Source organism: Tenrec ecaudatus, chromosome 13 (assembly GCF_050624435.1).
Source record: "Tenrec ecaudatus isolate mTenEca1 chromosome 13, mTenEca1.hap1, whole genome shotgun sequence".
NCBI lineage: Eukaryota > Metazoa > Chordata > Mammalia > Afrosoricida > Tenrecidae > Tenrec > Tenrec ecaudatus.
This window is the reverse complement of record NC_134542.1, coordinates 68,684,041-68,696,987: the sequence shown is the minus strand read 5'-3', so window position 1 is coordinate 68,696,987 and position 12,947 is coordinate 68,684,041. Positions and strand designations below refer to the sequence as shown.

Here is a 12,947-nt window from a genome sequence, read left to right as displayed (position 1 = left end):
CATTTTTATGATGTAACAGCAGAATGTTTAATTTGTAGCCAACTTTGATGAGTGAATTATTACTGTTTTAATCCATTTAATAAATCTCTGGTTCATTTTGAGGAGTCAAGAAAGTGACCCAGTTGAAAAACAGAGGGAAAGTTAGGCACACTGCTTTAGCAATGCGATGCCAACATTATCTGCCATGTGTGTCCAGGGAGTTTAATGTGGGAACCAAGATCATCTTTATGACCTTTGGCATCTGGAGTATATTAGAATTAAGCAGTTTAGTATTCTTCTCTCTTACATTAAGTAGTTTGCATTTTTCGTTTTATCAAGTACTAAACTTAATAAAAATAAAGCTCTGCAAATATGTTCCCAAAATTTTATTCCGAGTTCTAAGATGTTGAAAAACTATTCATCCATTAGATATTTTCTTTCATACTTAAAAGAAATTAACTAATATACATATACTTCCTTTCTGGAATATAAACATCTTCTATAATGGCGAATATCAAATAATATCAACTCTTCCTTTATCAACTATACTTTCATCATATTTAAAACACATAGACTGTGATCCTTTGCATTTTTAAAGTAAATAATGTAAGCGGTAGAAGTCACGGTGGAAGTATTTAGAAGGTGAGAAGGAATTCATTTGGTTCTAGTTGCGCTGCTGGTCTTGTGCTCATTTGTCAGGGCCAGGGAAGGCTTCCCTTGGGAGCGGTAACTGGAGGAATTTGTCCACTGAAAAAGAGGGAGTAGGCACACTGTCCTCCTAAATAGTCCTTTGTTTAATGAAAGGGGCGTTTGGGAAGATGTCTTTGGTGTTTGAGTACCAAACTCTTTTAAAAATCAACTTTTAAATTATAAAACGTATATTTTATAAAATCCGATTTTCCTTGATCTTTTATTTGTGGGTTGATGTTCCGATTGCTTGACTCTTAGAGCTCTCCACCTTTGGTTTGACAGAATACAATTACGGATTTGATGAGCTGGGTTGTGGGACGACATAGACTATGTTTTTCTTTGTAACTATTGTTCTCCTATTAAGTTTTGAGAGAACGAGAGAAGGGCCCCCGCCTTAAAAAGTCTCCAGATTACTCACCATCATCGAAACATTGGTCTGAACGGCCTGTGACAGGAGGAGCAGTCACATAGAACCGGACTTAGATTTTTGAGCAATACACAAGTTCATTTAAAAAAATACTCTTCTTTTGCTAACTTGACTTCACTTGGCACTCCCTCACAGCCCAGACATTCAACATGGATTCTTATGAATTCTGTGTTTTTGCTATTGTTCTTCAGTCACCCTGATGACTCATACCTTGCTAACCTAAAGTAGCTATCTCTTGGCTCCAAATTAGGATTTTCTTTCATTGAACAGCTATGCTCTATAGCTTATGTTCACCAGATAAGTGACAGCTTCATATAAAAATTAAATACGTCAAAGGAGCAGATGTTATGGCACTCAGAAGTTAAATTTTGAAGAGAAATATATGGGGGAGATGGGGATATAACGGCTTGGAAATTATGTCCCCCCCCTTCTTTCTTCCTCCTTTATTCCCTTTTCTTTGGTTACTTAATTAAAGTCTTATTGTCCCCAAGTAATTGATGAAGTTGACACATAAAATATGTATCACAGGAAATGTTTCTGATGAAATGCCTTTAGAATTTTCTTTGTGTCTAAAAGGAAGAAGAAGAATTTTCAGTTCTTGCCAGCTGCCTGGGACTTCTGCCAGCATTTTACCCAGCAGAACATCCATTCATCAGTGCCTCCTGTCTCCATTGGCCACTTCCAGCATTTGATATTATGTCTCAATGGTGTTCTGAGATAAATTCATTTACGGAAAGGCATGCAGAACAAGGAAAGGTATGTTCCAAGAGGAGTCGTCATTTAGCATGGTCATGATGTGCCCATAGTAGGGAGAACAGTGAGACCTGTTTGTTGATGGTTATCTAGACCTGCAAAGACTTTAAACTGATTGATTTGAAAGAGGATTTGCTTGTATACATTTCATTTCTGACCACGGAAGCAGAAATCCTTCCGTTAACAGAGATGAGATAGTAGTTTGTAACTTTTAAATATTTCAGGTCGACAGGTTTTTATTGTATACCTCAAATAGCCATGGCATTGGACTTGGAGGAGGCAAAATAATTTAAAGGTAGACAAGGAACTTGTAACTTTATTGGAAAAAGATCCATTTCATGCAAAAATCACATGTTTGGACTAGAGGACTTAGAAAGGCCCTATCGTTAACCGTAAAAGGTGCTGGGCCTTTGCCTGCCAGCGTGACTGGTGCAAAAAGGGCTCTTGTTGGAGATGAGTGGCTAGGCGAGAAGGAGTGGAGTAGCTGCGGGGCCGTCAGTGCTCTGGCTGGGGGCTCACGTTGCTCTTTCTGCTGGAGCGCTGTTTCCCAAGGTGGGGACTGACGGTGGGGCACTGGGGGTGCACAGGGGCCGCACAAGCAGAGACTTGTACTTTATCCTGGATTAAGGGCTATGGTTCAAAAGTTTTTAATTGCCAGGTGGTGCTGAGTTAAAAAAAAATTATCCCCCCTCCCCCAGAAAGGGGCCAGTGCTCCAAAACCTTAATTTGTACCACCCCACTGTGGATTCAATAGGAAGAGAAAGGTGGAGGGAAGTTGGTGAAAAATGTGACAAAACATATAGCAAGAAGATGATTTAGAACTAATTATAAAGCTGCAGTTAATATAATTAAGTAGATAGTTTACCAGTTTCCCTTGATTCAGTTCCAACTCATGGCAACCCCATGTGTGTCAGAGTCAAACTGTGCACCATGAGGTTTTCAATGACCGAGTTTTTGCAACTAGATCTTTCTTGCAAGGCACCCTACCCTGGGTGATCCCAAACCTCCGACCTTTCGATTAGCAAGCAGCTGGGTGCATTTATGGTTTGCACCTCTCAGGAACACCGCATGCCCCTCCCCCATCTTATATATAGTTATTTACTTGGTTAGATATTTTTGTAACCTCCCAATCAATAGTCGTGGTACTTCTGCAGCCATCCCCAGACCTGTGCAAAGCAATGAGACATTTGAGTCACCTGATACACATTCTCGGCCGAGGTTGAACGAGACAGTACTCTGACTTCTTGTTCCAGCACTGTAAGCAAGTGCTCTTTTAATGTACTTTGTGTCACATTTTTGACCATCTAGTTCTTTTTTTATTATTATTTGTTAGTGATTTTGCTGCCTCAAATGGTCTCTAAATGCAGTGCTCGCAGGGCTTGGGGTCTCTGTGCTCAAGAAGGCTGTGGCAGGCCTTCCAAAGACAGCGGGGTGTGTTAGCTCGGCCTCACTCAGGCAAGGGCTCCAGGGCTGCTGGTGGGAGACGCAGCGTTAGTGAGTCAACAGGGTGGTACATCCAGAAGAAGGAAAAGGAAGTCGGCAGTCTACACATGAGTCTGCTCCAGAGAATACTGAAGCAGCGCCTGTCATGTGTGATAGAGCTTATCAACAAGACAGAAAAGTGACTAAATTTGTGGATCAAAAAACCACAACATAATGTTTGTGAGACTGAAAGCCAAAGAAATGTATGGTTAAGTTACCTGGGTCTGGAAAATGCTAAACCTTTCTTGACTAATGTTTTACTGTTTTAAAATGGGCTGCGTAAAATTATTTGTTCAAAATATATTTTAAAATGCCACTGCTCAGAAAGACATAAAACAAGGCTCTGTATTAACCAGTGGATAAAGTGCATCCAGAGCTGACCAGGGCCTAACTCTGTCCCTCATCGAGGAGCGCTGGCTCCCTTGTTACCCAGTGCTCTCGCTGACGCGGTGGAACATAGCTCTTGTGAACAACAAGAATGCACTCGGAGGACTTCCTTCCTTCACAGTCTTCTCCTCTGACCAGCACCTCAAAGACAAGTTGGTTTTCTTTGATGAAGGATATGACACCAACTTTATTCTGAGAAATCTGAGCTTCTGGGGATTGGTCTTGTCTTCCTTATATGAGGCTGTAATAACTTTGTGTTAAAATTTTCCCTTCCAAACTTGGGACATGTGGTGGGGGACAGTCTGCTATGCATCCCCGTGTATAGCAATGCTTCTTCTTTCTTCTTGGTCGGATTAGTCACCCCATCCAGTGTGGTAATCCATTTTCCTTTGTCCTCCTGCTGATAGGAAGCACCTGGGATGGTGTGGTGGTGCCGAGTACCTCAGTCAGTGGAATGATTAGATCCACGGGGATAGGCACAGCCTCCTTGGATTCTAAAACAGAGTCCAGAGAAGTAGAAAGTTGAGACTGGATCTTTTGTTATAATAATGGGCCACCACTGCTTTCTAAGCCTTAGACACCTACTGGTTGCACTTGTGAACGTGTGCCTCATTTCGTAGAAGCACAGATCTGATTCTGTGCTTTTTTAAAATCCAACAATGGCTAAAAATTCATCAAGCTGGTAGTAGTTCCTCATTTAAAAACTCATCCTTGTTTTAGATGATTTGGTATCTGTTAAGACCAGTGAATTCCACAGATCTGCTGCCTTCTCACTTTGTGAAGGAAAGTCTTGGATTTGAAACAGTTTGGTGTGAGCTGCCAGGCTCCCAGCCCAGAGTGTATGTCAAGTCCAGTGAGGAAAAAATAACTATCCCTCCCACTCATGGAAAGGTTCCTCGAGGATTGGTTATCTTGGACTGCGGCTGGACACTGAGTTTGACCAATTGCAAATCTTGAGCTCCTGGGTGGTTTTTGAGGGGAGCCCTGTGGCCCCGTGGTAACCCAAAGGTTGGTAGCTGGACTCTTCTCGCAGGTGCTCCGGTGGAGGAAGCTGTCGTCATCTGCCTCTGTCGAGCACTGCAGCCGTGTAAGCTCCACAGCACAGTTCTATTCTGCCCCGAATAGAGTCACTTTCAGTCGAAATCAGCACAGTGGCAATGGGCTTGGAGTTTGGGGTTATATTGCCATTAGGAACCCTAGTGGTGCAGCGGTTGGGTGCTTGGCTGCTAACAAAAAGATTGGTGGTTCAAAGCCACCCAGTGACTGCATAGGAAAGACCTGGCTGTCTGCTCCCATCAGGATTAAATCTTAGAAAACCTTTGGGGCACTTCCGCTCTGACACAGGGGGTCGCTGTGATTTGGAACCAACTTGGTGGCCCTCATCAACAATAAAAATACTGTCTTGAACTTTTGCTCCCATGCTACTTTTTCCATAAACTCCTTTACAAGTAGTAAGTGAACTACTAAGTACTTTATCCATTTAGATCCTAGCTTCCCAGGCTTCTTTGGCCCACTGCTCCCTTTTTAGAGTATCACTTAGTGACCTCATAGTAATGAAAGCTTTTCATATTGAAGCCTCTAATCCAGAATAAAGTATAGGCATTTACTTTTGCAGGCCTTCCCATGATCCTCGTGCGCTTCCAGGCAGCAGGGTCACCCACGTGGGAAACACTGATTTAGATGCATTATGGCTGTAGACATATGGTATGACCACCATATGAATTTCCTATTACTTGTACAGTTTATTAAGATGATAAACTCACCAAATTTTGCCCATTTCTTGTGAATGGAGTACCATCTTAAAAACTCGTCATTACTAGTATCAGTAATTTCATATGGAGGGGCATCAAAAAGTTCATGGAAAAATAGAATTTTAAAAGATAATGGAATTTCCCCATGAACTTTTTAAAGTCCCCTCACACAGTTGTAAATAATAAAGTATACCCTGAAGGAAAATGTAAGTAGTTTGGTATTTTTTTCTCACACTTAGAGCAGGATGCTTATGAAAATACCGTGGTTTGTAAGAAGGCCCAGCACTTAGAAGGACAAACCATCTTAACAGCAGTAATGCATTTTACATTTTCTAGGAAGGCTTAACATGGTGGTAGAGAACCTTGCTTAACTTCAGAGAAAAGAGAATGACCTGTCTTCAACAACAGGCCAACTCTCTCAGGAACTGTCCTCAGGACAGTCTCATTGCTGTCAGCTTCCGCACTGCTCACTGACCCACCTCACAGCCAGGGAGCAGGTTGGTGCAGCACTGGCTCTCAGCCGCAAGTTTCCATAGTCACCACCAACCCTGTTCCAGGACCCCTTCTAGGGCTCGTTAGTGTTAAGGCCATGACCTTTGTTACAACCATTGTAGGAGGTTCTCTGCCTCCCCACTCTGCTTTATGTCTCTAGTCTCTCATCTTTGCCCCTTTCTACTTTTTCTTCTTTCTGTCCGTAAACTGCTGTGGCTGCCAAACAAGCAACCCCCTGGTCTTATTCAAAGAATGGCACTCCCACCAAGGCCAGGAAGGGATCAAAACCCTCCCTGTAGTCCACGGTCACTTAATTTGTGTAGTAGGCTAGTCCCATTATTGTCATGTGGATTTTGACCAATCCCTGCAAGGTGGGCAAGGTAGTAGACCAGTCACAGGGCAGGCTGCAGCCTAGGGCCAGACAAAAAGCACCAAGCTGTCAAGTTGTTTTCAGTTTAAAAAAAAAAATCATTTTATTAGGGGCTCATACAACTCTTTATCACAATCCATACATACTTCAATTGTGTAAAGCATATTTGTACATTCATTGCCCTGATCATTCTCAAAACATTTGCTCTCCACTTAAGCCCCTGGCATCAGCTCCTCATTTTTCCCCTCCCTCCCCACTCCCCTCTCCCTCATGAACCCTTGATAATTTATAAATTATTATTTTGTCATATCTTGCCCTGTCCGACATCTCCCTTCACCCACTTTTCTGTTATCCATCCCTCAAGGAGTAGGCACATGTGGATCCTTGTAATCGGTTCCCCTTTCCAACCCACCCACCCTCCACCCTCCCAGTATCGCCACTCACACCACTGGTCCTGAAGGGATCATCTGCCCTGTATTCCCTGTGTTTCCAGTTCCTATCTGTACCAGTGTGCATCCTCTGGTCTAGCCAGGCTTGCAAGGTAGAATTCGGATCACGATAGTGGGGGAGGAGGAAGCATTTAAGAACCTAGAGGAAAGTTGTATGTTTCATCATTGCTACATCGCACCCTGACTGGCTCATCTCCTCCCTGAGACCCTTCTGTAAGAGCATGTCCAGTGGCCTACAAATGGGCTTTGGTTCTCCATTCCGCACTCCCCACCTCATTCATTATGATAAGATTATTTGTTCTGATGATGCCTGATCCCATCAACACCTCATGATCACACAGGCTGGTGAGCTTCTTCCATATGGCCTTTTTTGCTTCTGAGCTGCATGGCTGCTTGTTTACCTTCAAGCCTTTAAGACCCAAGATGCTATATCTTTTGATAGCCAGGCACCATCAGCTTTCTTCACCACATTTGCTTATACACCCATTTTTCTTCAGCGACTGTATCATGGAGGTGAGCACACAATGATAAGATTTTTCATTTTTCGATGCCTGAAAACTGATCCTTTCGGCACCTCGTGATCACACAGGCTGGTGTGCTTCTTCCATGTGGGCTTTGTTGCTTCTGAGCTAGATGACTGCTTGGTTACCTTCAAGCCTTTAAGACGCCAGACGCCATGTCTTTTGATAGCCAGGCACCATCAGCTTTCTTCACCACATTTGCTTATTCACCCGCTTTGTCTTCAGCGGTTGTTTCGGGAAGGTGAGCATCATATAATGCCAATTAAATAGAAGAAAGTATTCTTGCATTGAGGGAGCACTTGAGTGGAGGCCCAAAGTCTTTCTGCTACCTTAATACTAAACCTATAAATATAGGCATATAGATCTATTCCCCCTTCTTCATATATAAATATATTTGCTTATGTACATGTATTTATTTAGACCTCTATAAATGCCTTTTGCCTCCTAGCTCTTTCCTCTATTTCCTTTGACGTTCCTCTTGTCCCACTATCATGTTCAGTCTTCATTTGGGTTTCAGTAATTCCTCTTTGTTACATTACCCTTGATCATGCCCTACCAGGCCTTCTTATACCCTCCTCACCACTGATTTGGATCACTTGTTGTTTCCTTGTCCCTGACTTTGTTAACGCCACTGTCTTTCCCCCCAATTACCCCCCTCCCATGTCCCCCTTGAATGGTTGGTCCCATTGTTTGTTCCTCCAGATTGTTCATCCAGCCTATCTTATTTAGACAGACCTGCGGAGATAATAACATGCACAAAAACAAGACAGAGCAAAACCAAGCAACAATATACAATAAAACAACAACAGCAACAAACCAATGACAAAAACCCCCAAAAACACTATAAGAAAGAAAAGCTTGTAGTTAGTTCAAGGACTGTTGGCCTTTAGGAGTATTTTCCAGTCCATTCTGTTGGGTACCACGCCCTGAGTTGTTTACAGTTTACCAAGGAAATATCAGTCAACCGAACAAAAATAAGCCTTCTGGGGTTAAAACTAAAACTGAACTCCTCGGAGTTTGGGTGGAAATCTCTTCTGCTGCTCTTCTGAAGAACCAAGGCAAAATCTTCATATGTGAACTTATCTCATCACAGGAGACTCTAAATTATAAAATACTAAGATAGGAATAATAAATTACTCTGTTTCTGTCTCTAAAGCTAGTAGAAAAGTTCTTATTTGAAAAGTATCAAAGCTTGAGTTTTAAAATGTTTATTTAAAATTGTTATATTGAGCATATTTTAAAACTCATGTTTTCCATGCACATTCAGTGATCTATAATATTTTTAATGCTTAGGGTAAGAAATCTCAAATTTTAAATCATATTTCATTCAAAGTTACATTAAAATGGAGAACCATGATTGTTGGGATACTGTTTTAGTAATTTATGTAATGTAAGATGAGAAGTGTTAATAAAGAAAATAAGTCACATTATAGGAGAAAAATGTTCCTTTCTTAAAAAACAGCCCTTGGAGAAAAAATAAATGTTATAGTGGCTTAAAAATATACTAATGGCTATTTTGGGGTGCTATTTTAGGCATTGCTTATCCAAGAATCAAGATGGAAATTACCACACCTTCTACAGTTGCCTGAGAATTATAACACCATCTTTCAGTACTACCACAGGAAAACCTGCAGTGTCTGCACCAAAGTTCCTAAAGACCCTGCTGTCTGCCTTGTCTGTGGAACTTTCGTCTGCCTGAAAGGGCTGTGCTGCAAGCAGCAGAGTCACTGTGAATGTGTACTGGTGAGCAGTCATGCACGATATGAACTTGTGGAAATCAAATCTCTTCTCACATGCACATGTGAGCTAGATGTTCAAGCCAGCTTTCCACATGTGACTCCTTTTTGAAGAGGAGTTACATATGAGAGTGTTTTTGTTTTTATTATTTTTACTGTAGAAAAAGGCTTTACTTAAATAAGTGAAACCTTTCTTAAAGATGATTCTAGTTTCTTTCCTTAATTTTCTGGTCCTTTAAGGCTAGGTCAGACCTTATAATGTGATGTGTTTAGCAATACTTGCCATATATACTCGAGTATAAGCCGACCCAAATTTCAGCCAAGGTACCTAATTTTATTTTTTTTGAGGCACCTAATTTTACCGCAAAAACTACATTAAAAATGTGCTGGAAAACTCGGCTTATACACGAGTATATACGGTCTATGTGCTCTTGGAAATGCTGGCCTCTTACCTAGGTTGACTGTTAATTGCTTTCCTGGATAATTCTTAAACAAACTTCTCAATGCATTAGTAATAAAGTATTAAAATTGAGATTATAACTAATACAAGTGAGATCATATTAAACTTTTTAAAAGATCTCTATTTAATTATACTTAAAATTCTGTTACAAAGCTCATTTGATTGTGGAGTTAATTAAAAAATTTTCTTTTCTTTCTAGCATTCTCAGAATTGTGGTGCTGGAACAGGGATTTTCCTCTTGATCAATGCATCAGTGATTATAATCATTCGAGGCCACCGCTTCTGCCTCTGGGGTTCCGTGTATTTGGATGCACATGGAGAGGAAGATCGAGATCTTAGGTCAGATGTGCAGAGATGTAATTGGGTGTCTCATTGAAACCTAGTCAATAGGAACAATGTGTCTTCCTGGCTTTGTAACTATTATTTTATATGATAACAACTGAGGAGTGTGAATTTAGAACTATTCCTAATATTTAAGATAGTTTCCACCTCAACATGTTAAATAAGTATAAAACAAACCAAATTTTGATGTGAGGTTTTTGCCACCAGGAGTCTCTTTAAAACAAATACATGTTGACGCCTATATGAATGGCATGGGGTAGTGTCTACACCCCAGCTTTCTCTTGTATTGTGCTATTTTAATACTTTTCTTTTCTCCCCCCTCCCCGCTTCTCTAGGCGAGGCAAGCCTCTCTACATTTGCCAGGAGAGATACAAAGTTCTTGAACAGCAGTGGATTTCGCATACCTTTGATCACATCAATAAAAGATGGGGTCCACATTACAATGGGCTGTGACTCACCACCTCAACAGTGCATCAGATCATCATTTTCATTAAGAATTTACTTTTATCAACAATAAGCTTTAACTTAATTTGGAGGGATGAATGCTCTTGCAGGAGGGGAGAAAAAGGAAGCATACATTCTGAAGCTTTTCCAAAATTAGGTGCTTGGTGACCACACTGATGGTAAAATAATTAAGAACAACAACGTATCTGGAAAACCTAAGTGACAAGTGAAACCATTCTTTAGTGGTCACTGTTGTGTAGTCCAATTAATAAGAAGCACAACTTGTTCACAAAATAAATCACTAGGAACGGTTCTCCCACCCATGCATAGCAACTTTTCGTTGAGACTGTAGAGTGAGTGTGATTTCTCCGCCATTTGACTGCTTTCCTATATATGTGTGTTTAATTTGCATCTGCTAAACCAATTGCATTTTTTCCTCTGCCATTCTTGTGTTGGTTTGAGATTTTTGCTGTATGTAATTAGACAAAATGTAAAACATGATTTATGTGAAATATTGTATAGTAAAAGTTGGTCTAATAGTAGAACTTTGAAATTTTTTCTTATTGTGAGAAATCTGTTAAAAGTTTAAGGCTTTGCTGAAAACTTAATTCATTCTCAGGAATTTCATAAATATTCTCCCCAGGTAAATAATTGAAATAGGTGTAAAATAGTAGATAGCTGCTCTTAATATAATACAGTACATTGGGGCGGGGGAATTCTTAAAATTCAAAATTTGTCATTTCAGGAGGGTGAAATATCAATTGTAGTAATGAGTAGAATTTCCCATACGATCAGATGTTTCAAGAGCGTACACATGGGCGATTTGGTTCTGCACACCCATCTCTCATCACCAGCCGGGTGTGTGTTTACATGATTGCATTGGACATGTGCAGACTTGCCCACGAAGGAAACATCATTTTGGAACTTCTCTGTCCGCTCAAGAAGTTCAACTCTATTGTCTTTGTGCAATGTAATCAGCTGTTGTTTCTGCTTGGGTTCCTGAAAGGGAAAACAGTCTCATTGGTGACCTTCATGAGCGAGCTGTGCATCTGCATTCTTCCAGAGACTGCTGTCAGCAGCAATTTGTGGTGTGAGGCTTTTAAATCAGTAAGGATGGGAATGACTGAGCTAAACCCACTTGCGTAGGGAAGGAAGACTACAGATCAATGTCTTATATCTTGCTACCAAGATATTTTTTCCAAATGATTCAATAATTCGATTATGATTTCATAATCTGAGCAACTCCTGGAACTTTGGATTTTCTTGGCTTGTTATGATAAGCAACATTTTTATGTATTGAAGTAAAAGACATTTAATGATAAATATAAAAGTAAAGGTAGATCCATGTTCCACAAAATTCTTGAATGACATGACATTACCAAATATGAAAATGGACACTAAATAACAGCTTAGCATTAAAATAGCAGTACATTTTCATATGTTCAAAACCGAAATTTTACCTGTAGCTCTACAATAAAATACATGGAAATAGCTTGCTATTTTTATATAAATTTCCAAAATATTAAGATAACTTTCTGTAAGACTAGACTAATTGTTTGACAAAATAGCTGTCCTTTTCAACACATTGCTACTTTTTTAAATACTGTATCATAAGTTCAGCCTGTCATATTTTTTGCATTGGTCATTATTAATACCAGACCATTTTGTAAGTGTGGTTGAAGAGCAAAATGCTAATTTACATCTCCAGTAAATTCTGTTCCAGGATTCATGAACTTGATTAATTTTACAGTTTGAAACTCTGATGCTATATATACATGATATACTGTATTCAGACTTTGATTACTACATATTTAAAATGGAATGTTTTATGGTTGTGCATATGGATGTGAAGTGAAAATATTAGCCTTAACTTTAAAATTTGGGTATTTGATAGTGTTTATTTTGATATTGGTGAATTAGTCACCAGTAAATTTAAAAAAAAGCACTTGGTTGAAAATTGTACTTGAATACATACATGCATGCTGCTAAACTAGAACTTTAATTTTCCCCCCATAATTTTTATAAGTCCTATTTTTAAGCCCACTTTTAAAAAATAACAGGTCCAAGTTAGAGTGATGTGTGTATATTATTCAAAAAAATGTACTGGTGTGATATCTTGTATGAATGAACATTTAAATACAGTACATTACTGTAGATGCTAAATCAATCTTTATAATTAAGCAGAAATTACAAAACTAGGAATAATGAACATTGTAAGATATGTTAATAAAAACATACTGTCATTTGGTTTGTGAAAGGCCCTTAAAATTTTTAAGGCTGACATGTTTCTTCTCAAAGGTGTTGACAACTTCTGTGAGTAAGCATGCTGTAGAGGTGGAAGCAGAACAGAACCAATAGTCTCTGTAAGGTGGGAGTAACTGGAGAGGGGGTTTCCTCGACTTTTACCTTTTAGTTGCAAATCCAGTGGCTGGGCTGTGTTGTTTTTTTCCCAGTCCCATATCCCATAATCCCTTGCTCTCTTGCGTGTATTTGGGGCAGTGGGAATAAGGAAATAGATAGGCCAATTGGAGAGACGCTGCTATGGTCTCTGCTGTCTTCCAGAAGTCCCCAGCTAGACCTACGACATTTAATGTGATGAGGAAGATGTTTGTTTCCAGTGGTCTGTGGTCTTGTTTGAGCTGACAACCGTCATCTCCTTCCCGG

General features: G+C 40.0%; 1 protein-coding gene across 1 annotated transcript in view; it reads left to right on the top strand.

The window, feature by feature from the left end:
* The window catches only part of UBR3 (ubiquitin protein ligase E3 component n-recognin 3), a 176,607-nt gene extending 164,081 nt beyond the window's left edge, over positions 1-12,526 (top strand). Inside the window, exons 36-39 of the mRNA XM_075529394.1 lie at positions 1,673-1,852; positions 8,835-9,044; positions 9,697-9,836; positions 10,175-12,526. Coding sequence (XP_075385509.1) covers positions 1,673-1,852; positions 8,835-9,044; positions 9,697-9,836; positions 10,175-10,292 — 648 coding nt within the window. The 3' untranslated portion in view covers positions 10,293-12,526. The remainder of the gene's footprint in view (positions 1-1,672; positions 1,853-8,834; positions 9,045-9,696; positions 9,837-10,174) is intronic.
* The last annotated feature ends 421 nt before the right edge of the window (positions 12,527-12,947 follow it).